Here is a 24,926-nt window from a genome sequence, read left to right as displayed (position 1 = left end):
GGATGGGTCCAGACCCACGAGGCCCCTCTGGCCCAAGGACCAGCGTCTGCCCTCCCTCCGTGCCCTGAGGTGACATCGAGATGCTCTAAACAGTGATTCTGTTCCAGAATCCGAGCAGAGCCCACATCTGCTAATCTCCCTGGCCTAGAGCATCCCGCGGTGACCCTGGGAGATTGTCACTCCCCCTCCCTGCTTTAGGGTTCCCAAGCGAGTGAGGACCTGAGTGACACTACCGCCCTGGCCCTGAGGGGGATTCACCTTGGTTGATGCCCCAAGCTTCTAGGACCAGCTCTGTCTGCCGTGTGTGGGCACACACACGTTTGCACGTCTCCTCTGAGCACCGGGAGCTCCACCCCTGCAATGAACTCCTGGGAAGGCACCAAAATGCTATTTCAGGGAGGAGACCGGGACAGCCTTGAAGACCGACTTTGACTGGCGGCAAAAACACAAACCACACAGTGCACAAACCAACCAACTAGCGGCCCAAATGCCACCACTCCAGAGCCGGGCGCCAGCCGCTGGTCCCCCCACCCTTTCCCGGAGCGCGGCACCAACGGTCTCGGCGCTCCCGGCGCCTCGAGATGCACTGGGGACCGAGCGAGAAGAGCGAGGGGAAGGAGAGCAGAGTTTCAATAAAAGCCAGACTTTGTGAAGCGTAGCTCTGGGAACACTGTGTCCCACGACCTCAGAACAGTCAAAAGGAAAAGAAATTATGTCCACAAAAATGAATAAAAGTGATCCCTGGGTGCTTATCTCCCGAAGCACGGACGCAGCTCTGAGTTAAGGGCGGGGGCAGCGAGGGGCCTACCTGTGATCCGGTCTCTCTCCATTACTACGATATATTTAGCAGCAGGCGGGAGTCCTGGCGGCGTCCCCCTTTCCAGAGGCGTCCTCCCCTTCTCACCCCCGACGCCCTCCCTCCTTCTGCCTCCTCCTCTTCCAAAAACACTCTTTGTCTGGTCTAATTTCTTCAATCTGTTGCAATCACGAATGCATCCAAATTACCACATTTCCATGTGCTGATCATATGTTTGTGCCCCAAACTGAAGTAGCATTGTCTCTTTGAATCGGGGAGGAGAAGGGACCGAGGCACAGCCGTGAAGGCGAGGAGGCGGGGCAGGGGCCGGACGTGGGCCGTGAGCCTCCCGCAGCCCCAGGGTCCCGGCCGGACCGACCGCCGTCTGGGCTTTGTGCGCGCGCGGTGGCTCCAGAGGGGCAGCGTGCGGCTTCCGGCAGCCTGCTCCCCACCCCCTCTAGCCCCTCCGCCAGGCCTGCAGCTCCTTTTTAATATCCACTTGGAGAAGCTTAACTTAGCCTCTTGGAAACCAGCTCACAGTCAAATTCCTGGCGACTTCCAAAGTCTTTCATTTTCCCCGGCCCGCGATGCTACGTTTCCTCTGGCTGAAGCATTTGAAAAGCCTAGTTCCTGCGTGCCTGCCTCGCCTTCCCTGCAGCCCACCCCGACCCCCGGCTTGGCCCCAAGGAGGCAGGCGGCCACGGAGGGCTCCAGAGCACCTGCCCCGACGAGCCCGGAGGAGTTGCCCCTGTGGCTGCCCGGTGTCCTGTCAGCGGCAGCGGTGACACAGGCCACTGGCCGTCCCACCCAGGCCAGTGGGGGCTGAGGGGGCGGCGCGAGGGAGACTTCCTGGAAGGTCCCACTGGCTCATGAGTCAGTGCATCCCCAGCTGTCCCCGGGGAGGGAGCCTGGCTCCTCAGCACGGTTCCCCATACTCAGCACTTCTCTGGGAGGGGCCCCCCCCCAAGGCCTGACTAGGGCTCAGCTGTTTCCTGCTCTTCCACTGGGGGCCCCCGGGGGGGGGGGGGCTGCTCACCTGGCAAACTCGGGGAGGGGGAACCCACCAGCACCTGGTCAGAGTCAGGGGGGTGTCCATGCACATCTGGATGGTGCCGCAAAGTTCCCATCCCTCCTGCCTGGGACAGGGACCCCCAAATGCAGTCTCCTATGTAGCAAGGGTGTCTCCTTGCGGGCGGGGGCACCCAACAGCAACTATCTCCCCACCCCCCACCCCAAGCAGAGCCTGGAGGACAGCCCCAAAAGTGGCCTGCCTGCTGAGGAAGGTGGGAGCAGTGTCTCAGCCCAACTAGGTCCCACAGGCTCAATAATGGCCCCCAAAGATATCACATCGTAATCCCTGTAAATGGGACCTAACTTGGAGAGTCTTTGCAGATGGAGATTAAGCGAAGGATCTTGAGCCTGGATTATCAGGGTGGGCCCTAAATGCCATCACGGGCCTCGTGCCTCGTATAGGAGGGAGGCAGAGAGAGGTCTAGGGTACAGACACAGAGAAAGGGATGTGACGGCAGAGCAGAGAGAAACTTGACGACCCCGCCTTCGAAGGCTGGATGCAGCCCCCAGAAGCAAGAAGAGGCCAGGAAAAGACCCTCTCCTGGAGCCTTGGAGGAGGTACAGCCCTGAGCACACCTCAATCTCAGACCTCCAGCTCTAGAACCACGAGAGAATGCGCTTCTGTCGTTGCAAGCCACCAAATCTGTGCCCATTTGTATGGGCCCCCCAGGTAACACAGACAGACACCATAAACCAGCGAGTCAGTGCCCCTGTCTAACATTTTCTGGTCATCATATTCCATTCGAAAACATTATGTTCCACCAACCACTAACAACCCTTGAGTTCGAACAATGGCAATCGGAGAAATTTTTGGTTTATTCATTCAATCTCTTCCCCAATTTTGAAAAAATATTCCTTACTGGTTTTTCTGATTATAAATGTAGTATTTGTTCACTGTATTAAATTTAGAAACGACAGAAAACATAGAAAGAAGAAACCCCTTTAATACCACAGGGGACTCTCCGGCACCAATTCCCAGCAAGGCAAGCAGGCCCAGGAAGGCCCCACAGACAGGCCCGCTGGTGGGAATCCGGGGTAGGCCAGTGGGGGCCGTGCCCCTCCTGGCCACCTCCTCTGGGCGCTGAGCACACAGGCTGTGATTTCATTGCTGTAGTCAGGGCAGCTGCTGAGTACAGCTCTGACCCTCAGTTCTTCCCCGGCATAGCTGGGCTCAATGTCCATTCCCCCACCATGCCTAAAAATCCAAGCATTCTGGCCCAAGCAAGGGATCATTTGAAACCAAAAACCTGGCAGCACCAATTGGCTCCAATGAGGCCCGTGTTAGTCATGAGCCAGCTCAGAGGCCAGGCGCAGAAGTGGGGTGAGGCCAGGCCATGGGAGAAGGGGGCAACCAACCCCCCAGGGCTCACCGAGGCCCGGTGTAGGCACCAGCACTGTCCACGCCTGGGGGGTGGGGAAGCAACTGTCCAGGCCAGGCCGGACCTGCATCCCCAAAGTTGGTTCCCCACATGGCTCCATTCCTCCCTGACATGGCTCTGTGGTTACATAAAACGAGAAGCCTGCCTTAAGATTCCTCCGGCACATTAGCATAGTAAATGCAGTGAGTAGTCTCTGTGAGGGGGCTGGCTTCCTTCAACCCAGCGCTTCCCAAATTGGACCAACACCTGCCATCTGGGGGAGGCAGGACCCCCCACGGCCACAGCTTTGGGAAACTGCCCCCGCTCCCGGCCACCCCAGCCAGCCCACGTCCTGGGGTTGGCACCGTTGCCCAACAGCCTCTCCCAGACAGTCCTCAAGATGGTATCTCTGTCCTTCACCCCCCCCCACAGATCTGCACCTGCCATCTGCACACCCCCATCGATGTCCCCATCCCCGGTGAGGGGCGTGGTACAGGGCGTGGTACAGGGCGAGGAGGAAGAGTTGGAGGAAGGCTTTGTCGTTAAAGACGTGGCTCAGGCCCCCCCATGAAGCACAGCTGCAAGCCCCCTGCACCCCGTGGGGAGAGGACACACAGCTAAGAGGTGTTCCCGGGGTGCCCCGGACTCCCACCACCAGGCCAGGAGGATGATTCCCATGATGTGGGCAGCAGGGGGCCCCAGGACCAACGTGGCTTCATTCCCGGTGTGGCCTTCCGAGGAGGGCCGTGAGGAGGTGGGGGCAGAGGAGCCCAGCTGAAAGGAGGCTTTCTGAGGCTCTGGGCTCAGGCTTTCGGGCCACCCCCCCACCCCCCCCCCACCCCCCGCCATGCAGATACTCGCAAATCCTCCATAATCAGCTCCAAGCTACGGGGAACTCTCACTCTAAAAAAATGACTTTTCCGTTCATTTCCTGCTCATCCCCAGACTCCACCACTGAAGTCTGCTTCCCTGAGTTAAAAATAAAGGCGCTCCATCCTGACCCCCTCCTGCTGACCCTCCCACAGCCGCCTCGGCTACCGTACCTGCCAGGAGAGCGGGCAGCCCGCCCCAGCCCGGCCGCCAGCATTCTCCCCGAGTGGGGCGGATTTTGGGCCCAGGCAGCTACATTCCTCTCAGGAACCTTCTCTCCACTCTTTATTGTGCAGCAAGTTTCGGCTGTTCCTAAATAAATACAACCCAGCTCTCTGCCCTGGGGACAGCTGCGGGGTTTACTGGTGCTAACAGCCTGGGCCGGCCTGTTGCTCTGGGAGTTCTTCCAGGGCAGTGTGGAAGGGAACCAAGACAATGGCGAGAGGCAGCCCAGACGGGGCCCAATTCCGCCACTAACAGGCCTCATGCTCAGCCATCCATCCCGGGCTGCAGCCCGGCCGGAGCCGGAGGCCCCCGGCTGCAAGGGGATAGAGGAGTACGGAGGCCAGGCTCTCGAGAGCATCTGCCCCAGGGCCCCCAGGTTGAAACGTCTCCCCAGAATACTGGAAACTCCCCCGAAGAGCTGGTGTCTTTCACTTCCTGCCGGGAACGCACGAGGTGCCCAATAAATGCTCGCTGGAAGAATAGTGAACTTGAAGATCCAACGTGTAGACTCTCCCGACCAGCACTGCCCACCAGAACGTTCTGCAATGACGTAAACGTTCTCTATCTACCGCCTTCAATATGGCAGCCACGTGTGCCTACTGATGCATGGGTGTGCTTCTCCCAGCCCCTCCTCCCCAGAGACACTGCATTCTCCATGAATTTCTTCACCAGAAGACAAACAAAGAGAAAAGCTACTTTCCAGCCAACGCAAAAGAAGGCTGACATTTCTATTTTAAACTCGTTCTTTGGCCGACCGTCCCAAGCTTGTCCTATCAAGTTGAATTCAACAGTATTTATGGCCTGCTAGCCATATGCCATAAGAACACCCAGCCCTGTGGGCAGGAGGACCAAGAAACCCCTGAGGCCAACCTTGGAGATGGACAGGTTGGGTCACAGTTAGCCCGGGGAGACAACGCCTTCAGAGGCGAGAAGGCGCAGGGCCCACCCTGGAGCTGTGGCCCCAGGGAGGCCGGCGCGCACGGCGCGCACAGACCAAGGAGGGAGGACGCGGGAGTGAGAGCCTGGAAGCGGGGAGGGGGGACGGGTCAGGCTGGGAAGCGTCATGGACACTGTGCTGTGGCTTAGTTTAACTTGTGGGGAAAAGGGAACTAAGGGTTCTTTAAGAGCCTATGATCAGGTCTGTTCTGGATAATCACAGGGATGGAGCCTGTGGCCCAGTCCTGGGCACGCAGGCAGGTCTTAGTAAATGCCACCAGAGGCTGATGGGAATAGAGCAGGCTCTGTGGGGAGAAGGAGTGCAGAGGAGGAGGGACACCGATGCCTGCCCAGGCCACGAGGCAGCCCACCCAAGGGTCATCTGAGGGGAGGGGGAGTTGCTAAGATCTTGGTCACCTGCCGACCTGAGGGTGCTGGGGGTGGAGCAAAGGTCAAGGACGATGCTCGGATTTCCTGCTTCCTCAAGCACGACCTGGGCGGATGGCCAGGCTGAGAGCTGCGAGGAATGAAGGAGGAGCAGGTGTCCGTGGGTGGGAGGGGCAGCACCAGCGAGGGGTGCCCATGGGAGCCCCGGGCAAGGCCCCTGGGCAGCCAGACTCTGGCTGCGTCTTGCGTGCCCAGCTCCCCACGGCACAGGCACACTCTCTCCCTTTGCCCACACGGCCGTGATGATGGCAGCCGGGCTGTGCGTACAGCTGGGCGTCCTGAGCGTGAGGCGGAGAGCTCACCAGGCCCGGAGCAAGCAAGGGGTGTGCAAGCCTGGACAGAAAGACTGGGGGCGTGCGGCGGGAGCAACCGCCGGGCATCCCATGGGGCACCTGACTGTGAGGCGTGAGGGCAGAGACACGGTCCAGACAGCAGCATTTCGGGGAGATCCTTCTGTGGAGAGAGGGTCATCCGCCCACACGAGCCCAGGGGGTTGGTGCATGGGCTTCCTGGGGCTGCTGTGACAAATCACCGGAGGAAGAGGCTTAAAACAACAGAAGCTGATTCTCTCCCCGTTCTGGAGGCCAAAGTCCAAAATCAAGGTATTGGCAGGGCCCAGCTTCCTCCAGCGGCTTCAGGAAAAACCTTCCTGCGTCTTCTAGCCCCGGGCTCCGGTGTCCCCGGGCTTGTGGCCGCCTCACTCCATCTCTGCCTGTGGCCTCACGTGGCCTCCTCCCCTGCTCCCCTTCTTGTAAGGACCCCCGCCGTCGGACTTAGGGCCACCTTAACTCCAGCAGGATCTCATCTCCAGGTCCTTAACTAATCATGCTTCTAAGACCTATTTCCAAGCCAGGCCACTTTCTGAGGTTCTGGGTGAACATGAATTCCGGGGGGACGTCAGTCAACCCCCTACAGCGGGGACGAGGCCACCCATCTCAGAGGTATTTGAAGGAGGAAAAGCAGGACCCAGAACACACCGGATGTCCGGGCAGAAGGAGAGGCCCTGAGGAGTCCCGGCTGGGCCGGCCGCGGGAGGTGAGAAGCCGACTGAGGGGAAATGCTGTGTGAGCTGTGGGAACCAGGGCAAAGGTTGGCCAGAGACAGTGGCCCAGAGGCAGCAGCCCAGAGAGGCTGCTCGAGGCACCGAAAGCGGGTGAGCGTGGGAGAACACACCGGAAGGCCACTTGGGAGGTCTGAGTATGGGCATCCCCTCAGCCCAGACGTTCCGCCTGGGGACACACACATGTGCACGGGGACACATGAGAATGTTCCCAGCAGCGTCTGTAACAGAGGAAACCTTCCGTGGACCTCCAACAACAGGCCAGTGGGTAGGTAACTGCCTGCCCACACGGAGAAGCCCTCACCTTTGGTCAAAATAAATGAACAAAGCTACGCACACCCCGAGTGGATAAATCTCAAAGTCATCCTGTCGCGTGAAAAAGCAAAGAGCAACTACCAGCCCACTCCCCTTGGACACCCGATGTGATACTGCCGGTCCGCAGGACGAGGCACGTGTCATCCCCAGACACGCAGCACACACATGCCCGGCAGTGACCAGTTCTGAATTCAAACAGGTGGTCACCCTGGTGGGAATGGCCATGGAGAGGGTCACCTGGGGGCTCACACCGCACCTGGAACACCTTATTTCTCAAAAGGGATGGTGGGTGCATGGCTGGTTTATTTTAGTCTTAATAGGTTTTTTTAATATGTCTACCAATTCCATTTTTTTAAAAAAAGGGCAGAAAGTGAGTGAGCTCGTCAAAGGCTTGACCGTGGGTGTGGCCTGAGCTGATGGACTGTGGCTTGTGCCAGAATCGGCCATCCCCGGCCTGGTCCCAAACACAGCCTCGTGAAGAATCTGAGCTCATGGAGGATGCGCTGGAATGGTCCCTTGCCCTCTGGGAGCACTGGGGGTCCGGAGTCCCGGACACAGGTGACCGGGCCCTGTGCAACAAGAGGTCAGGCTGGGGGGAGGAGAGGAAGGGCGGCGGCTCCAAATGGGGATCCTGCAAGGGTCAGAGGGGCTGGGGGTGGGGGGCGGGCTGAGAGGCTGGGGGTCTGGGGAAGAACCCCGCTCGGACCCCGGTCTTAGCTGCAGGATGGCCGGGATTAGAGAAGGAGCCAGGAAGACAAGGAAAGGGTGTCCCGGGGCAAAGCCCACGCAGGCCCCCACAGAGAGGATTTCGTGTGTCAGCAGGCGGTCCCAAGCAAAACCCAGATCACCAGCTTGCAGCTCTGGGCTTCGGCAAATTATGCCTTAGGCTTCCAAGCGGAGCCGTGGCAGGGGCTGCCAAGTGCTGACGGCACAGAACTGGCCAGTCTGAGCACAGGGAAGCAAGGGCCAGAGGAGACTGTGTCCACACGGCCCAGGGCGCCTGTCTCCCGAGACCTCAACCCCCGAGCTCAGCAGCCCGTCCCCAGCCCCAGCATAAGGCAAGGTCCCTAGACCTGCCCGGCTGCTGGAGGGGCAGAGAAGCAGACCAGCTGCAGAGGCAAGGGACCCCAGAGAAAAGTTCCCCAGAAAGACAGCGGCGGCCGGGCAGTCCAGTGGTTAGTGGCCCGACACGGCTGCGCAGGGCGGAGCTCTTGCTTAACCACGGATGTGAATCATTCAGCCGCCCTGGAGACCTCCAGCCGGGCGTCACCCTTCCCTTTCCACACCCGGCCCCATCCTGCACCACAAGGGGCCTCAGACACAGCCGTGGGGACATCCCGGCCTGTGCATCCACACGCCCCGGATACTGCCACCCCCCACTCCCTGCCAGGCACTGCCCCTCGGCACCCCACAAGCCTGGGAGTGCCCAGCCCACAGGTAGGTGACACCTCTGACGGACAGCCCTCAGAGAGGTTTGCAATGGCCCGGAAGTAAGCTCGGGAACATCTAGGTAAGGAATTCTGGGGTAGCCAGAATGATCCGGGGCTGTCTAATTTCACAGCTGCTAGCTACATGTAGACATTATGTGGAAATTAATTTAAAATACGTTAATCAAGTCATTCTACGCAAGTGATAGAATGAATAAAATAAACTTAATGTATTCTTCAGGCGGTCGAGAGTCACGTGGCCGCTACGGCTGGTGTGGAACATTCCCACCATCACAGAAAAGTTCTGTAGGGCAGGGCTGGTCTTGGAGGGAGGATATGGGCTCTAGGGGAGGTGAGTCCCTTCATCCTTCATCTCTGGGCCCCAGTGTCCTCTTTGGAAAGAGGCCACCCGCATGGACACACAGAGAAAAAGCAGAGAGAAGAGCTCGGCCAAGACCACCGAGAACCCACTTCTGTGAACTGGTCCCCGCGGCGTGTCTGCTCTGTCGCGGGAGCCCCCTCAGTTCTGCAGGGAGCAGCACTGGTCCGTGGACCGACTGGCCCAGAGCTGCTCAGAGCCAAAGCCACCCACCCACGGGCCGCCCGTCCCTCAGCGCCTCAGTGGGGGCGGCCCTACGGCATCCACATCTGCCTCTCCCTTCTGTCCTCTGGCCCGCACACGCGGGCCTGCTCCCTTGGGCCAGCGCTGCCTCCCTACAGAGAGCCCCCCCCCCCCCCCCCCCCCCCGCCTACGAGGCCCACCTCCAGCAGAGCTGTGGTCAATGGGCCTGAAAGCCATCTGAATCAGAGCCATCAAAGACAGGGCCTCCCTGGGCTGCAGGCGAGGGGCCCCACTCACCCAAGAAGGCCAGGCGGGACGGAGCGCTGGGCCAGAAGAACAGAGGGGGTCACGGCTGAACAAGCCACTTACCTGGGCCAGTGGTGTCGCCGAGCTTCCGGAGACGGTTGCTGGAGGTCCGTGTGACTCCTAAAGACAGGGGCAGAGGGCAAAGGTCACACGAGGCCGCTAGGGGTGGTTCACACAGGGCGTATCCTCACCTCTGCTCCTGCAATGGGCTCCAGGACCAGAAACCAGTTCCCTGTGGGGCCAGCGGACCTGGTCCTCCCAGGTGACACCCAGACCCAGCAGCTACCCACAAGGACAGCCACTGCCTTCTGGACACCGGCCAAGCCCTTTGCACACATTTCCCATGTAACTCTCACTACTCCATTTCACAGCTGAATTTCAGTGGGGTTGAGTAACTTGCCTGAGGCCACACAGCTACTAGGAGTTGAGCCCAGAATGAACCCAAGTCCCATCAACCTCCAGAATCTGGGCTTGGCCAAGTGTGCCCCCCCCCACCCCAACTGTCTGCAGGATGCTGAGGGTGCTGGCACCCAGTCAGGCCCCAGCCACCCCCTGGGATAATGCACATCTACCTGTATTGTGAATTGAGATTTCCCTGCACCAGAGTCCCTGACCCAGCCCCCTCTGCTCTGGGCCTGGGCAGAGCCGGGCTGGATTTGGGAGGGTGGAGGATGGGCTGTTCTCTCCCACCGCCCCAGGAGGGAACAAGGACGGAGCCCCAGATTAACACGGCCTCGTGCTGCACGCGCACTGTCCCGGCACACACACCCTTGGACCAGTGCGTGCTCCCTGGAGAGGCTTAAGGCAGGCAAGTCCCAACTCGAGGGGATTTGCGGAGGTGCTAAGCCGAGCAAACCCGGGGCTGCCAGGAAGGAGACCCATGGGAGAGGCAGGGGAGCACGGCTGCTGCCAGATCCCGCTGCTCCGGGAGCGGGCTGCCTGGGCAACCAAGCCATCCCTTGAAGCTGTAGGGACACCCCATGCTGACCAGCAGAGGCCCTCCCCGCAGACAGCTAGATGAGCGGAGAAGGGGCCCAGGGTTAACCCAGAAACCTGCCCGCAGCCTCCACCGTCTGACACCCACCCAGACCACTGGGGTTAGAGGTGCTGACTCCTCTCCTGCAGTCCTCCAGAGAGGCTCCTGGAATATTCATTTATTCTCACATTCATTCCACAAACCCACCCCTAAACTATGGGCAACAGGGAGTGGACGCAGCCGGCGTTGTTCTTAGAGCTTCCAGAGCTCCAAGCAGGGCGACCTGCAAGACCTGGCCTCATGCCCAGCTCCCCGGTGACACACATGCTCTACACGTCTGGAGGACGCTGGATTTAGCAACAACAGAATGGGTGCGGTCCATCCTGCAGGGTCTAGTATTGACAGATACCTGCTGCTAAGCCTGAGCCTCTTTCCAGGGCTGGGGAGGACCCAAGATGTGCCCTAAATGTTGAACCCACACACCACGAAACAACGCCGGGAGATGCATGTGGCAGGAGATTCAAGGGCCTGAAGTGACCAGCGAGGCTTTGAGGAGGCAGGGAGGCCCAAGCTGACCCTTGCAGGAGGCCGGGGGGAATGCTGTGTGGTCATGACCCCTTCCACGTGCCGAGGCCCTAGGACAGTCACGAGCTCATGTCCATTCCCCACCCACCCCCACCAGGCAGGTGCCACCACTGCCATTTCAGGGCAGGGAGGCTCAGACGTCCCCAGATGCCAAGTTCTCCTACAGAGCCCCCCACCCCACCCCCGCCATACCGGGTCAACCTGACTGCATTCCCAGGTGCCCAGATATTTGGCCAAACATGGTTTCTGGGGGTGTGTGTCGTGGGGGAGGGTGTTTCTAGATGAGGTTAGCATTTGAATCGATGGACTAAATGCAGCAAGCCGTCCCCCCAGTGTGGTGGGCATGAACGGCACAAAGCAAGGGAGAATGTTCTCGGCCTGGCCGGGACTGGGACGCACACTGGGGTGTCCAGCAGCCTGTAGGCATTCCTCAGCCTCCATAATGACATGAGCCCGTTCCCCCACTGGCCTGTTTCTCTGGCGAACCCCGACTGATACAGTGATCTCACCCAGCAGACACGCAAGCATCCGTCCTCGGTGCCCACCTACTCTGACGCACATCTGCTCACGGCTGAGCGATGAACACCATCCCTCCTCAGACGTCCAACCAGAGCACAGGGATTCCAGGCCAGCCCTGCCGGACAGGGAGCCTGGACCACGGCCTCAGGGCTGTGCGGGCAGGTCCTGCCTTGGACTTCTGGAACAGACAGCTCCCTTAAGACCCGGAGAGGGTGGGCCCGAAATGTCTCTGGTGGGCTGCCCAGGGCAGGGAAGGGCGGGAGGGGACAGGCCTGCTCCCAAGGCTGCTGAGGCGTGAACGAGGGCACCCCCGGCCTCAGCAGGCCTTCCTTTCACGATGGCTGTGACCTCTCTCCACACCCCGGAACGGGAGCTACACTGCATGTAACAACCCATGAGAAGCACCATCTCATCATCACCCCCTCAATACACACACACACGCGCGCGCGCACACACACACACACACACACACACACACACACGAGCCACTCAGAGGTCCCACTGTTGGGCTGAGTGGCACCAGTGAGCCACAGCTGTGCCTGTGAGCCCAGCGAGTCCCCAATATGAAAACCGTACGGGGTGAGGAACAGAGAAGGAATGGACCCAACATTCCTGTGGATTGACTCACTTCCGGCTGCGACTCCCCCTGGGCCAGCTGGACGCCCACCCGTGCCCCCACCCCTGCTTCCGGCAAAGGTAAAAGGAAAGAGGTCCTATTCGGGTTCCACACCCCCACCCCGGGCATCTGGTCTCCAAGCCCCCTTCTGGGCTTGCTGCTCCCCAAACCCGGGGTGGGGCTAGAGTGGCGGCTAGGAGGAAAACAGCATCTGTCTCAGATTTCTTGGGTGGAGTTTTTGTTTTATTTATGCTGTTTGTTTTTCCGATTTCCCAAAACACGCGGCTGGTGCCAGGCAGCCCCTGGCATGGAGAAGATGCTGGGCATGCTGATTCCCGAGCCCGGGAGGTGGCGGCCCAAGGCTCCCGCCCTCGCACAACCTCCCCGCCCAGCGCCGCCCACTCGGCCGGGCCTCTGCCTGGGAGGGACCCACGGCCAAGAGCTACTGAAATCCAGCTCCTTGGACCTCACTCCTCAGGCCCCGCGTCAGAGTCCAGCAGCGAGGGAGCCGGAAAGGCCTCCAAGCCATCTAAGGGCTCAGTTGTTCCAGTTGAGAATTGAGTTATTTTTATGTGATTTTAAAATAAAACATATTCTGAAGGGCGAGGAGGCGATTTGAAATTTGGCCGTCTGGAGTCATCCCTGACCAAACTGCTGGAGTTCCCGGAGGCCCGGGAAGCGGGAAAGCCGGCAGTCCGAGGAGCAGGGTTCAAATCCGGGGTTCGCCAGGCGCTAGCTGCCCCCCCCTCCGGGAAATGAGGTCCCCGTTCCAGTGTCGGCTGCCCCGTCTGCAGCCCGCGGACCGGGCACAGTGCACGCACACGGGTGACCGAGATTAAACGACACCACACACTGTGGGCACCCGGCACAGCGCCTCGCATGAAGTAAGCACTCGATAAATTATATAATTATCATTAGTAGCATATTAATCATAATCATAATAATTTTAAAATTATTTTTATGCTTATTATTCACCAGCCACATACGCCAGCCTGAACCCAGGGATCTATAATTAGGAATTCACAAAGCTTGGCTGCCCCGAGCCGATGCATTTGAACAAAGTGTAAGTTAGTGTAAGATCCAGAGGGAACAGTCACACTTCGGGGAACTCAGGATCTGGGTGCTCTCCTAGACCCGCGCACCCCAGAAACTCCGAGGCTGGGCGCAAAGGCCATTTCATAAACGGTCACAAACTCCAGACCAGTGACACACACCAGTAAAGTGTACGGTGTCGAGCCCCGAGCCCGCGGGACTGAGACAGAGGGCAGCAGAGGGCAGAAAGCAGGACTCACCCCTGGCCGGCGTCTCAAACCGAATGAAATCGCAGCATTCCGGAGCAGGAAAGATGCCAGACCAGGAATGGGGGCTCCTTGGTCCTGGAGAGAAACGTGGCGATCCTGGGCAGGGCTGGGCCAGCGGGGATGGCCCGGGGCGGCGTTTTCCTGCTAGAACCAGTGTGCAGGGTGGGGGCACGGAGCCACCGTGGCAGCCCCGGGGCAGAGCCCACCCGCAGGCAGCAAAAACCGGTCCGGGGAAACTGCCCGGAGCCTGCGCTGCCTCTCTGCCACACGGCCCAGGTGCAGCCCCACCTGGCACAGCAGCCGTGCGGCCAGGGGAGCCCCTCGGCCTGTCTCCTGGGCATCGCCCTGTGCGTGCAACCTGGGGAGCCTGCACAGGGGATGCAGGCAGGGGTGCAGTCGGCGTGAAAGCCCTGTATTTCTTCCTTCCGGACAAGGTTTTATGATAGGACCCAGTAAATCACAAGTTCAAAATGGTTCAACAGGCACCGAGGCATCTAACTAGACTCTCGAGTGCATGTGTTATTATTAGTTATGATTTTAATGACTGCAACACCATGCACAGCCTCAAAGCCACTGTCTCCGCCCAGGATCTGGCGGCTGTCCCCAGCCCCTCTGGGGTCGTGCACAGCCGGGACATCCCAGCCCAGGTGGAGGGTGACGCCCCCCCCCCCCCACACACAAACATACACATACATGCATCTGGTTCTGCTGTGTGCCAGCAACGAATGAGGTCGGGACAGTACCTTCCTCCAATCAAGAAGTTACCATTTTGCAGGAAGAGACACTATGAAAATTTGCACAAACATCCATTTTCAATAAAGAACAGAAAAGAATCCATTTTCATTTTTTGTCTTCAAACCCCTGAGTTTGAGTCTCTCAGAAAAGAACGGGGAGGTCACAGCGACCTTGGCTCAGAGCCATCTGCCCCTCCACCTCCGAGCCCAGGATGGGGGCCCCGGGACGCACAATCTTCACCCCTCTTTCTCTACGGCGCACGTGCCCACAGAAGCTGGGAGGGGCTTCCGCAAAGTCAAGGGTTGCAGGTAGGAGTGAAGAGTCAAATTCTAGGCTTATCTAGAAGAACCTGAGATCAGGAGATAAGTTCCTCCCTCTTCTCCCAGCCTCTGCCTTTGCTGCCCGAGGAAGTGCGCTCTCTCTCTGAGCCTGAGTTTCTGTATCTACAAGATGCAGACTCATGAAAATATTACTGAGCATCTACCCTGCACCGGGCACCGTTCAAGGACTGGGGGATACAACAGTGACCAAAAGTGACCTGGGCTCCCCTGGTGGCGCTCACAGCCTCGTGGGGAGCCTACACGGGGGTCCAGCTCACAGGTTGGGAAGGTGCCAACAGCTTATGCACAAGGGGGGCTCTGCTCAGCCCTCTGCAGGCAGCAACCTCACCAGGTAGCCCGGTCTGTCACACGACATCGGTGCTGACCAAGGTCCCTGGACATCTGGACTCTGGGGTCCCACCCATATAAACTACGTTGCCATGTGAAATACACTCAGTTGAACCTGAATTTCAGATAAACAACAGATAATCTTTAAGCATGAGTGTATTCCTCCATTCCTTGCCCCTCTCAGGCTCTCCTTCGAGGGGCAGAAGAGCCGTGGTCCACAGGCCTGCCAACCAGTGGGGGGTTTGGGAGAAGACTGTGAGGTGGGAGCAAGGCAGAAACAGGGTAGATCCTTCCTCTCTCTCTGCCTTGGGAGGTTTCTCCAGCAGCAGATCTTGTCTTTGCTGAAAGCTGCAGCTCGGGCGGGTCAGGCCCACCTTTGCCCCACTACCATCAGGTGTGGACTGGGACATGACCTCCTCCCTCTGACCCTCTGATCTGGGAGAGGGGTGGTGGCTTCCTGCTGCTAATCCGTAGGTTGTCTCCAGGAAGCCAAGGAACCTGAAGCTTCAGGGCCCTTGGCTGGCATGAAAAGGGCCCTAACAACACATCCACAGGGTCAAACGTTTTTGTGAAATTTTCAAAACAGAAAATATCTTAAACCCAATCAGGTAAAATCACTGTCTATGTCCACTCTGAGTTCCTGCCCATCACACTCCTCCTGTGTAAGGTACCGGGGGCCGGGGGGGGGGGGGGGGCTGGTGGCTGGCATCCGGGGGCTCCCGCCAAGGACAGGTTGGATGGGAAGATATACATACATAGTTTGGACTCACCTGGGTTGTATTTACATGGTTCACAGGTATGTCTGTGTTTACTTAGGGGCCTGCTGGCCATCCCCAGGTGGCAGTCCAGCAACACTCCTTCCTATGACCACTCCAATCTGTCTGCTATGCGGAACCAGAAGGGATAAGATGTGAACACGACCTGAGTGCCTGCCAGAAAAATGTGGGCAGTTGCGGGAAAGTGAGATGTAGAATGTGCGAAGCCAGAAGCTAGGCCACAGGAAAGTCCACGGAAAATTATTCTGATCGCCAGACACAAAGTTGTAAGCAGAGAATTTGCTTCCCTTCCATGGGGAGTCAAAACACAAAATATCTCTGGTCAGAGATAAATACAAAGTTACAAATGCCCCATACTTTCCTATTTCTTTCTTAAAACAGAAATTATCTTAGAGATAGAATATATCAGAATCCTTGTGTGTGTAGGGCAAAAATTGTGGCAGTACCACAAACTCTGTGTGAAGTCACACCTTTTTTTTAAGGGGTAAGAAGCATTTATTTTAAGATTTTATTTATTTGACAGAGAGAAAGAGAGAGAGAGGGTGCATGCACACAAGCAGGGGGAGCGGCAGGCAGCGGGAGAGGGAGAAGCAGCCTCCCCGCTGAGCAGGGAGCCGACGCGGGGCTCGATTCCAGGACCCTGGGATCACGACCCAAGCCGAAGGGAGATACTTAACTGACTGAGCCTCCCAGGTGTCCCTAAAAACAAAATCTTTTAAAAAAAATAAAATAAAATAAAATAAAATTTACAATCTGGTGTTATTTCTTTCCTCATTCTAAACAAGGAATCATGTTCATACTTTTTTAAAGAGTTGTATAAACCGCACGCAAGGTGGATCTGCCCATGGCTGTTTCTTTCCATCATCCGTATAGCAAAGACCTTACATGGAAGTCCTTCTATTCCAAGTCCTCGAGAGATTTGTGTCCTGGTTAGACATCGAAACATATACCATGAACAAACTGCACACGTGAGAAAGATGAGCAGATTAACAAAGGGCCAGTGGACCCAAAGGAAAATCGAGAAGCCATCAGAAACTGCTCACTACAGCAGAACGGAGCAGGAGGAAGGTGCCCCTGGGATACAAAGAAGGCTTTGTTGGTCTTTGCTTTTATTGATTTTTAATAAAAAAAAGTTTTTTTTGTTTATCCTCACATGGCGGGTAGGGGGAACACTGGAGTCTCCTCTTCTTACAAGGACACCAATCCCACCATGGGAGCCCCACCCTCAAGACTGTTTAAACAGAATCACCTCCCAAAGGCCCCCTTCCAAACACCATCCCACTGGGAGCTGGGGCTCCACCATATGGATCCGGGGCTGATCTTTTTTTTTTTTTTTTTTTTTATTATTTGTTTTATTTATGTGAGAAAGAGAGAATGAGAGACAGCATGAGAGGGAAGAGGGTTCAGAGGGAGAAGCAGACTCCCCGCTGAGCAGGGAGCCTGATGTGGGACTCGATCCCTGAGCCGAAGGCAATCGCTTAACCAACTGAGCCACCCAGGCGCCCCAGGGGGCTGATCTTTTAAACAAGTCAGTCCTTGAAGCAGATTGATAAGCAGAGCAAATGGCATTTTCGGTTCATCAAGCCTCCTTACAGAATGCTGCCGTAAGAACACTTTTCTGGTTTTGGAGGCAATCCCAGGAATGATGGAAAAAAGGAGTCATCATGCACAGTGTTTTATTAAGCTAATTACCTGGAGAAATATTCAGTATCCAAACAACCCATGTGCCACAGCTGGAAGCACGGCTACTGTAACATCTTCAGCTCAGCACAGAACCCTCAATTAGAGGCACGTTCCCCCCACCCTCCGCCCGTCGCCATCCCAGAAGGGGGTCAGTGTCAGCAGCTAGTAAGAGGATGGTTAAGTCAATCAGGGGACATGCACTCTGAAGAGCCAGTAAAGTTAGAATTCTGCAGTCCATGCATGAGATTTGATCGCAAGTGGAAAGAGCAGAATTAAAATGGTTTCTGTAGGGAATGCCTACCTCTGGGAAAATACGTTATATCCTTTTGATAATCAAATGCTGTGCCTATGGCCAAGGGCACACAGAAATCAAAGTTATGACCGATGGGACTGAAGAATTTGCTCTTGCAATTTCCTATTCACATTGGCAATAAGTAATGAACAAAACGAACCACTGGGGGGAGGGGTGGAAAGACAGAAGAGAAAGAAGAGACGCACAGTGGGTATTTTAGAAAGCTTTTCTTTAAGAAAACAAACCCAAAAAATGTATGCAGAGGTCTGGCAGCTGGAGCGTCAACCCCCAGCTAGCAGGAAGGCGCTGCCGCCCAGAATGACTGGCTCACTAGAGCTGAGGGTCTGCCACACCTCGGCCCCTCGGCCCCTCGGCCCCTCACTGCACCGGCCAGGAGGCCTCACGCTGCCGCCGCAGTGTGCCCTGGGAGGTTATGCCACCACCTGTGTGCCCCACAGCGTCTACACTGGCTCACCTCTGTGCATCCATCCAACACCTGCCCCTCGACACACACATGTTTGAACCTGCGGCTACAGAGCCAAAGTCACGGTTTTCTTAGCACGTTTTGTGAACTAACCCCCAAATCCCTCTGAGCGGATTAGTCCTTAACAGGCTGGAAGACAACAGGGATTGGATTTAACCCACTTCCAAGTGGCTTGGGTTACAGGAGCATTATTCTTGCACTGGGATCTGATCCTGGGCGGGGAACAGGAGCATGGTCCCTGGGACATCTGTGAAAGCCCCAGGATGCGGGTCAGATGAAGGTGTGGGCCAAGCCCAAGGCCGCCTGCCAGCCTACCTCTGCCTGGCCCCTCCTGGTAACCACGCTCCCCAGGAGCAATCTCCAGCCCGGGCAGATGGTCGCTGCCGCGCGCCTTTCAGCCGCTGCCCCAACACGCCTGGCCGGGCCAGGACCAGGGGCCCTGGCTCAGCTCTCAGGGACTCACACGGCTGTGTGACCAGCCCCTGGCTCCCAGGTGCAGCCCGTAGGGCCCAAGAAGGCCCAGCCACTACCCAGGCGTAACTGCACGTCTCTGAAGCTGCCCCGGATGAGCCAGAAAGAGGACAGCGCACAACCCCCCCTCCCCCCCCCCCCCCCCCCCCCCCCCCCCCCGCTGCCCCATCATCCGATCTCGGCCCCACTCTGAAATCCCAGGCCAGCAGAAGACCTGACTCTCCAGGGGGCAGCAGCCAGCAGGACGGAGGTCTTTCCAGGCCTCCTCCCCCCACCCGGCACTTTGTGGGGCCCACACCTGCCGCGTGGGGCCTGGAGCCAGCAGCCCTTGGAGGATGACCGGTGACGCGCGTTCCTGCCAGAGAAGGCAGGCAGCCTGGGCTCGAGGGCCACCCTGTGACCCGGATCATCTTACTCTCGCTGCCGCGGCCCCTTTTCCTGTCCTGGAGGCCTGCAGGCAGCCAGCGGTCACACTCCAGAGAACCAGGTCAGATTTGGCCGGGAACAAAGCTTAGTTGTTAAAGAGCCTCCAAAAGGCCACACTGACAGCAAGACGCCCGGGGGCCGCTGCCCCCTCTGCCGGCAGCCGCTCAATGCCCCGCTTCACGCAGGCTGCAAGGGACCTGGGCCCCGGGCGGGGACAGGGAGATAAGGCAGAGAGAAACCGGGCTGGGAGAAGAGTGCCACACTCGACCTTGGAGACCCAAGGCCAGGCCACCCTTGCTGAGCGTCAATGAGAGCCACCGGGGAGCAGGAAGGACACGCAGAGCCTGGCACTCGGCAGCGCTCTGGCAATGAGGGACTGAACCCACAGGGACAGTCAAAACAGGCCAGGAAGCCTGGGGAGACAGGCACCCCACAGCTCAGCCCCCATCCCTCTGGGAGGCTGGGTCCCTCCTGTGCTCTGCACAGGCCTCTCCCACCCACGGACACCCCCCCCCCCCCCAGTTCCCCAGGCCACGCCTAGAGCTGGGCATTCCAAGATAATAGCTCCAACAGAGAGAGCCAAGAACCCCCACAGTCACCTCCCTCCCCACACAGAGGTTCACACCCCTGGGGCCTGGGGCCTGGGGCCTCTCCCTCCAATCCTCCCTCCCCCAAGGCCACCAGCAGGATCCGCCCAGGAACTGGTGCTCCTCGCCCCAGGCTGGGCCCTGCGCTGCTGTGTGCTGAGCCTTCCTTATCAAGCACATCTTAGACAAACTGCACGGCCCACGCAACACTGCCCATGGACAAACAGCAGTGCGGAAACAAGGCCCCACCCCCAGGTCCCATCCACGTGGGGTGGCCTGGGATGGGCAGGAGAGTCTCACAGGGCTGCCCAAGGGGTTGGGTGGGGGATGGGGAGAGCCTTCTTCCTGCTAGTGGGGTCCCTGGGTCCTCAGGTGAGATGCCCTCTGCTGACACCCTCCTGAGAGCTCTGAGCATGTCCTCCTGGTTCATGGGCTCTAGGCCTCTGCTCCGGAGGGGCAGTCTCATGTCCCCTCTGCACCTGTCCTCACTCGAACTGGCTACTTGGAGGGGGTGGGTCTCCAGGAAGAAGATGGGCTGCCTCAAACTCAGGTGCATGCCACCGGACTCTCAGAACCCTCTGGGCTGGCTGGGAAGATGCTGCCGGGCAGGGGACTGGGAGCTGGGGTGAGCCAGAAGGGCGAGCAAGCCCATCACCCGTGCCTGAGCGTGCCTCCCCACCTCTGCAACGGGCCAGCAAGAAGGATGGTCCCAGGTCTCAGGCTCGGCCAGCTTACTCACGACTGGGGGGCTCCCGGGGTCCATGAGTCCCATGGTCCTGGGCACAAGTCCACAGTGCCACAGACTAACTGCACTAGGTAGCTCTTTCTCTCTACCCAGGTCCCCGAATGAGCCAGAGCAAACAGGCTTGGACTCAAGAAGACAAGGGGCAGCGAGGACTGGGTGGGGGGAGGGGCCAGGGCAAAGAAGAGGAAGAACCCTGCCTTAACCCCCTGCCCACGCTCACCTCACCGGGCAACCCGGGGTTAGCTCACTGGGGAAGTATTCTTGGAGGTTCCTCTCCCTTCCCATAAGTCAGCTTCTAGGGCATTGGGTGTGAGGAAGGCTGCACTTCCCAGGGGCCAGCCACAGACAATAGTCTCATTCCCCTGGGGTCCAGCCTCCTACCCAGGCCTCTGGAGAAGCCTCTTTAACGTCTGATAGGCCAGGTACCCCTTTGGGAATATCCCGAAAGCCACAAAGAATCTCAGACTAATTCCCAAGTGTACCCACAGAGCAATCCCCAGCCCCCTGCTCCCCATTTCTGTGGTTTGTGGGCCTCAGGTAAGCGCCTGTGCCCATGAGGATTCCCAGGGGAGCCAGGGACACTGAAAGGCCAGGTCCCCGTGACCCAGCGTGCAGTGAGAAGCCCCAAACTCAGAACACCAGAAAACCAGGGGGGTTCAGACAGCAGAGGGCCTGAGGGAAAAGCCTGGGCCTCACTCCTGGCCTCCGCAGCAGCAGAGGGTGCAGGGAGGACCGGGCATCTTCCCGGCTTCCTGGGAAAGGGGAGGAACATACGGCCTTCCTGGCCTTCCTACAGCTGGTAAGAATGATGAAGACAGTAGCAGCCACCAAGGTACAGGGCAGGCGTTTCTAGGCCTTTATACGCAGGGGCTCATGCAATCCTCACAACCAATCAGCATCAACCCTGTTTAACAAATGAAGTGAGATCAAGTACCCTGCCACACAGTGAGGAGGTGCCAGCCTGGGACTGGCTTCCAGGAGCCCCCCAGTTCGCCCCTGGGCCACGCTGCCTGTGGACCAACACCACCCTGCCCCACCGGAACAGCAGGGGAGGTGGATCCAGGAAAAGGCTGGAGCGGCTTTGGAGCTGCCGTCCTGCAGCCCCCACCAGGGCCTTCACTTTGTTCCCCACCTGGAAAGCCCCTTTCTATTCCCCACCTACTCCCACCTCTCATTTCTCAGGGCCCAGTTCAATCTTGGCTCCCACTCAGACCTCCTGTCATGCCTGGGATCCCACCTTCCAGGGTATTTGGTAGCATTTGGAGCCTACAGCTCAGGTCGGGGCGGCGGGGGGGCGGGGGCGGCGCGGTCATCCAGCTGGTGTCTCGCCTGCTTCTTGTCTCCCCTGTGAGCATGCAGCAAGGACCCCCGTCATTTTAGCATCTTCGTCCCCTCATGGCCCTGGCGGTGGGTGCCCAACGCATGGTGTGTGTTCAGTGAATGCGTACAGCCCTAAGACACTTGGGATCCGCCCCAAAGCATAGCTTAAAAATGTTCCCCGTTTCAGGGACTCATGAGTGCTCAAAACCAGCTCTACAGAGGACCCCATTATAATCATCTGATTTCTTTCTGAGCCCATAAGTAGGTCCAGAAGCAATGATCCCACTCAGTCCAGGCAGAAAATAAAAGCCTTTTCAGCTGTCCTTGGATTTTCAGCCCTGGGGTGGGGGGTTAACGCTGTTTGGGCTCTCCTTAATTTCATAGCATTGATGCTACCTAGGGGTCAGTCTGACTTCTGCAGAGCACCCCTCTGAACAGGGCGCACCAAGAGAACTGGGGCAGGCTCAGAATGAGGCCAAGAGGCCAGCCCTCCCCTGGGCCAGGCCCCTCCAGCCCAATCCCATACAACTGCAACAGAGTGACCCAGCCTGCCTTGGACCACTGCCAGCAGGGGAACAAACTGGAAGTGGTCCAAGCCCTCCCTGCTCCCATCCTCCAGGGCCCCACCCCGTTAGGTAAACACAGGAGCCATGGAGGCTGCCTTTACAAGAGCTGGTTCCTACTCACCCCATAAACCCTACTTCCATTTATTACACAAAGCTTCATCTTTCTTTTTTTAATTTACCGGGGGGGGGGAGGGGAAGAAGGCCTGGAGGAGAGGAGCCCAAGCCTGCTTCAGGGGCCCTCTGGCATCCACAGAGGTCTCAAAGTCCCCCCAGGAAAATGCCAAGGACCTATGACCTGGCAGGACCCATATCGCCCCCACTGTCCAGACCCACCAGCAGGAGGTGAAACACAAGGAGCCTAGGGTGGGAGCCAGCAGAGGTCCCTGGGATGCACTGGGCTAGCGATCCAAGGGAGAGGGCCGCACACGGCAGCAATGCCCACAACCATCTCAAGTATTTGGAGCATGCTGGGGAGGAAGGGAGGCCAAGTGCCAAATCCCAGCATATGCCACCTGGAAGCCCCCTCCCCCCCCCACCATTACATCAACACGCGCACGCTCCCAAGATAGAGCTGTGCTGGGGGTGTCTGAAGGGCCGTGCTGTTTGCAACAAGGGGGTTAAAGTTGGAATTCTAAGCCACTGACCCAGAAGGGTATTTTAAAGGAAGTTCTGAGTAACCCTCTTTTAGACAAGTTATTCTTTATTACTCATTTCAGTTCCTGAATATGGAAAGCAGGAGACTGAGAAATGGCCCAAAGGCACGGGGGTGGCCCGAATGGCCTCTTCAGCTCCAACTAAGTCCCATGATGCTGTCCTCTTATCAGTAAAAATCAGTTCATGAGTCCTTGGCAGAAAACTTCATGTCCAAATAGATTAAGGGGAGGAACACAGTTTGCAAGGTGAGCAAAAGAGGAGATGCTACTTATATTTGAGAACTGAGGACAACGGATCCTGCCAGGATCCCTTGGGGGGGGGGGGGCACAAAGAAAAGAAAAGAAAGAGAAAGAAAGAAAGAGAGAGAGAGAGAAAGAGAGATCTGGGTTACCCTTGTCTGCCCTTCCATGCTTGTGGCCTCAGTTGTCCCATCTGTGAAATGGAACTTCAGAGTGATGCGAGCCAGTGAGGCCTCCCCCACCTGTGTGAGGTTAGAGCTGCCGGTGGAGTTAGGATGCCAGCACCCGGGGGTGGGGGACGCACTCTGAGACCCACCGGATGAACCCGTGGTACTAAGCCCGGGCCTTGCTGGATGGTCCCATTTGGCGAACTTCCCAAGCTCCACCGGGTAGAGGGGTAACAAACAGTTCATCTGAAGAAAGGATGCTGCGGCCTGGACCACCACCAGCCCTGGAGGCTGAGCCCCAGGAAATCCTCCACCCCACCACCCCCTGCCAACACACACAGACGCACGCCGGGACCCGCGGGTGGCGCCTGGAGAGTCGGACGCAAGGGGCAAGGAGGGCGAGCAGGAAGTACGACCAGCCTAGGGCAGCGGCCCCCACGGCGGCCCCTCCGGACAGACACCTGAGCGAGCAGTGGCTGACGGCGGCGGGGGACCCCGGGCAAGGTCGGGAGCGGGGCCAGCCGTGCCGGGGTCAGAGGCCTCAGCGCCAGGACTCCCCCCCTCCAACCCGCCCCTGCCCCGCCCCCCGCACGGGTGGTCCCGACCCGCGCGCGGGCCCCGCGGCCTGGGAGCAAAGGGCAGCGCCGAGTCCGTCGAGGGGCTCACCGCCTGGAGGACCCTGGATCCGGGTCCGGTTTGGGAGCTGCGAACACGGGCCGGGCGCGAACGCCCCACGCGCGGGAGCTGAGCGGGAGTGCAACGGCCCGCGCCGTCCCCACCCGCCACCTCCTCGGCTCAGGTAAGAAGGGCTCGTCCCGGGACACCGACCCCTCCCCGCTCCGGCCGCGGCGCCCACCTGAGTACGACTTCTTCATGGTGCCGCCGCGGCCGCCGCTCCCAGGAAAGTGTGGCGGCGAGGCCCCGGGGCGCGGGCTCCCGGGTCGCTAATCCCGGGCCCGGAGAGCGCGGGGTGGGGCGGGAGGAGGGGCCGCCCCCGGCCCCGCCCCCGCCCGTGGAGGTGCGCGCCCGGCCCCGCCCCGCGCTGCACCTGGCGCGGCCCCGCGGCCCGGGCTCTGCACCCCTATGCAGCACGTCCGAGGGTGGGGACGCCTGGTGGCCCGCGCCGGCCCGCATCGCCCACCCCCTACCCCCCACCCCCAGCGCGAAGGGCTGGTCCCGGGGCGTCGCAGCTCCTTCCCTGTCTCGAGTCCCGGCGCGGGGGCCCAGGTGACCGCTGGGGGAGGAGGGAGCGCGGGGTGCGGCCGCGCGCTCAGGCCGAGGGGCGAGGCGGTGGCACAGCGGGCCAGCCCCCCGTGGGGGGGGGGGGGGCGGGCGGCGGAGCCGGACTCCAGTTTAGTTGCCCAGGGCAGGGCAGGGTGGGGGGCGGGGTACCTGCCTCTCTACCTGTCTAGTAGTCAAAAGAACAGACTGCCTCTACTCCTCTGCTGAGCGGGGGCCTCGGTTTCCACATCTGTAAAATGGGCGCGTTGTATCAGCTCGATTTCTGATCCATCTGAGGAACATTGATCCGCTCTGTGCCAGGTACTGTGCTCGGCTCTGAAGAGCAGACACAGAGGGACACTCGGCTTTCCAACCTGTGTAGTACAGGCAGTGATGAGAGTGTGCATTCCTGGCAAAAGTTGTACAGAAGAATTCTCTCTACTTTTGTATCCTTAAGGAAATTTTCCGTAATAAAACTTTTTTTTTTTTAACATACAGAGGAGAAAGTGAGGCGTTTTGTCT

General features: G+C 58.7%; 1 protein-coding gene across 3 annotated transcripts in view; it reads right to left on the bottom strand.

Annotated features, from left to right (window-relative positions):
- Window positions 1-24,138, bottom strand: part of SEPTIN9 (septin 9) — a 151,976-nt gene extending 127,838 nt beyond the window's left edge. The window contains exons 1-2 of one of the 3 annotated variants that reach the window (XM_035724514.1): window positions 24,040-24,138; window positions 9,437-9,493 (exon numbers count right to left, since the gene is read on the bottom strand). In XM_035724514.1, coding sequence (XP_035580407.1) covers window positions 9,437-9,493; window positions 24,040-24,058 — 76 coding nt within the window. In that variant the 5' untranslated portion in view covers window positions 24,059-24,138. Of the gene's footprint in view, window positions 1-808; window positions 1,549-9,436; window positions 9,494-20,227; window positions 20,271-24,039 lie in introns of those variants that run through there. The other 2 variants (XM_035724513.1, XM_035724516.1) reach the window with 2 other exon arrangements.
- Between the last annotated feature and the right edge of the window lie 788 nt (window positions 24,139-24,926).

Source organism: Zalophus californianus, chromosome 16 (genome assembly GCF_009762305.2).
Source record: "Zalophus californianus isolate mZalCal1 chromosome 16, mZalCal1.pri.v2, whole genome shotgun sequence".
Taxonomy (NCBI): Eukaryota; Metazoa; Chordata; class Mammalia; order Carnivora; family Otariidae; genus Zalophus; species Zalophus californianus.
This window is presented reverse-complemented; position numbering and strand designations above follow the sequence as displayed.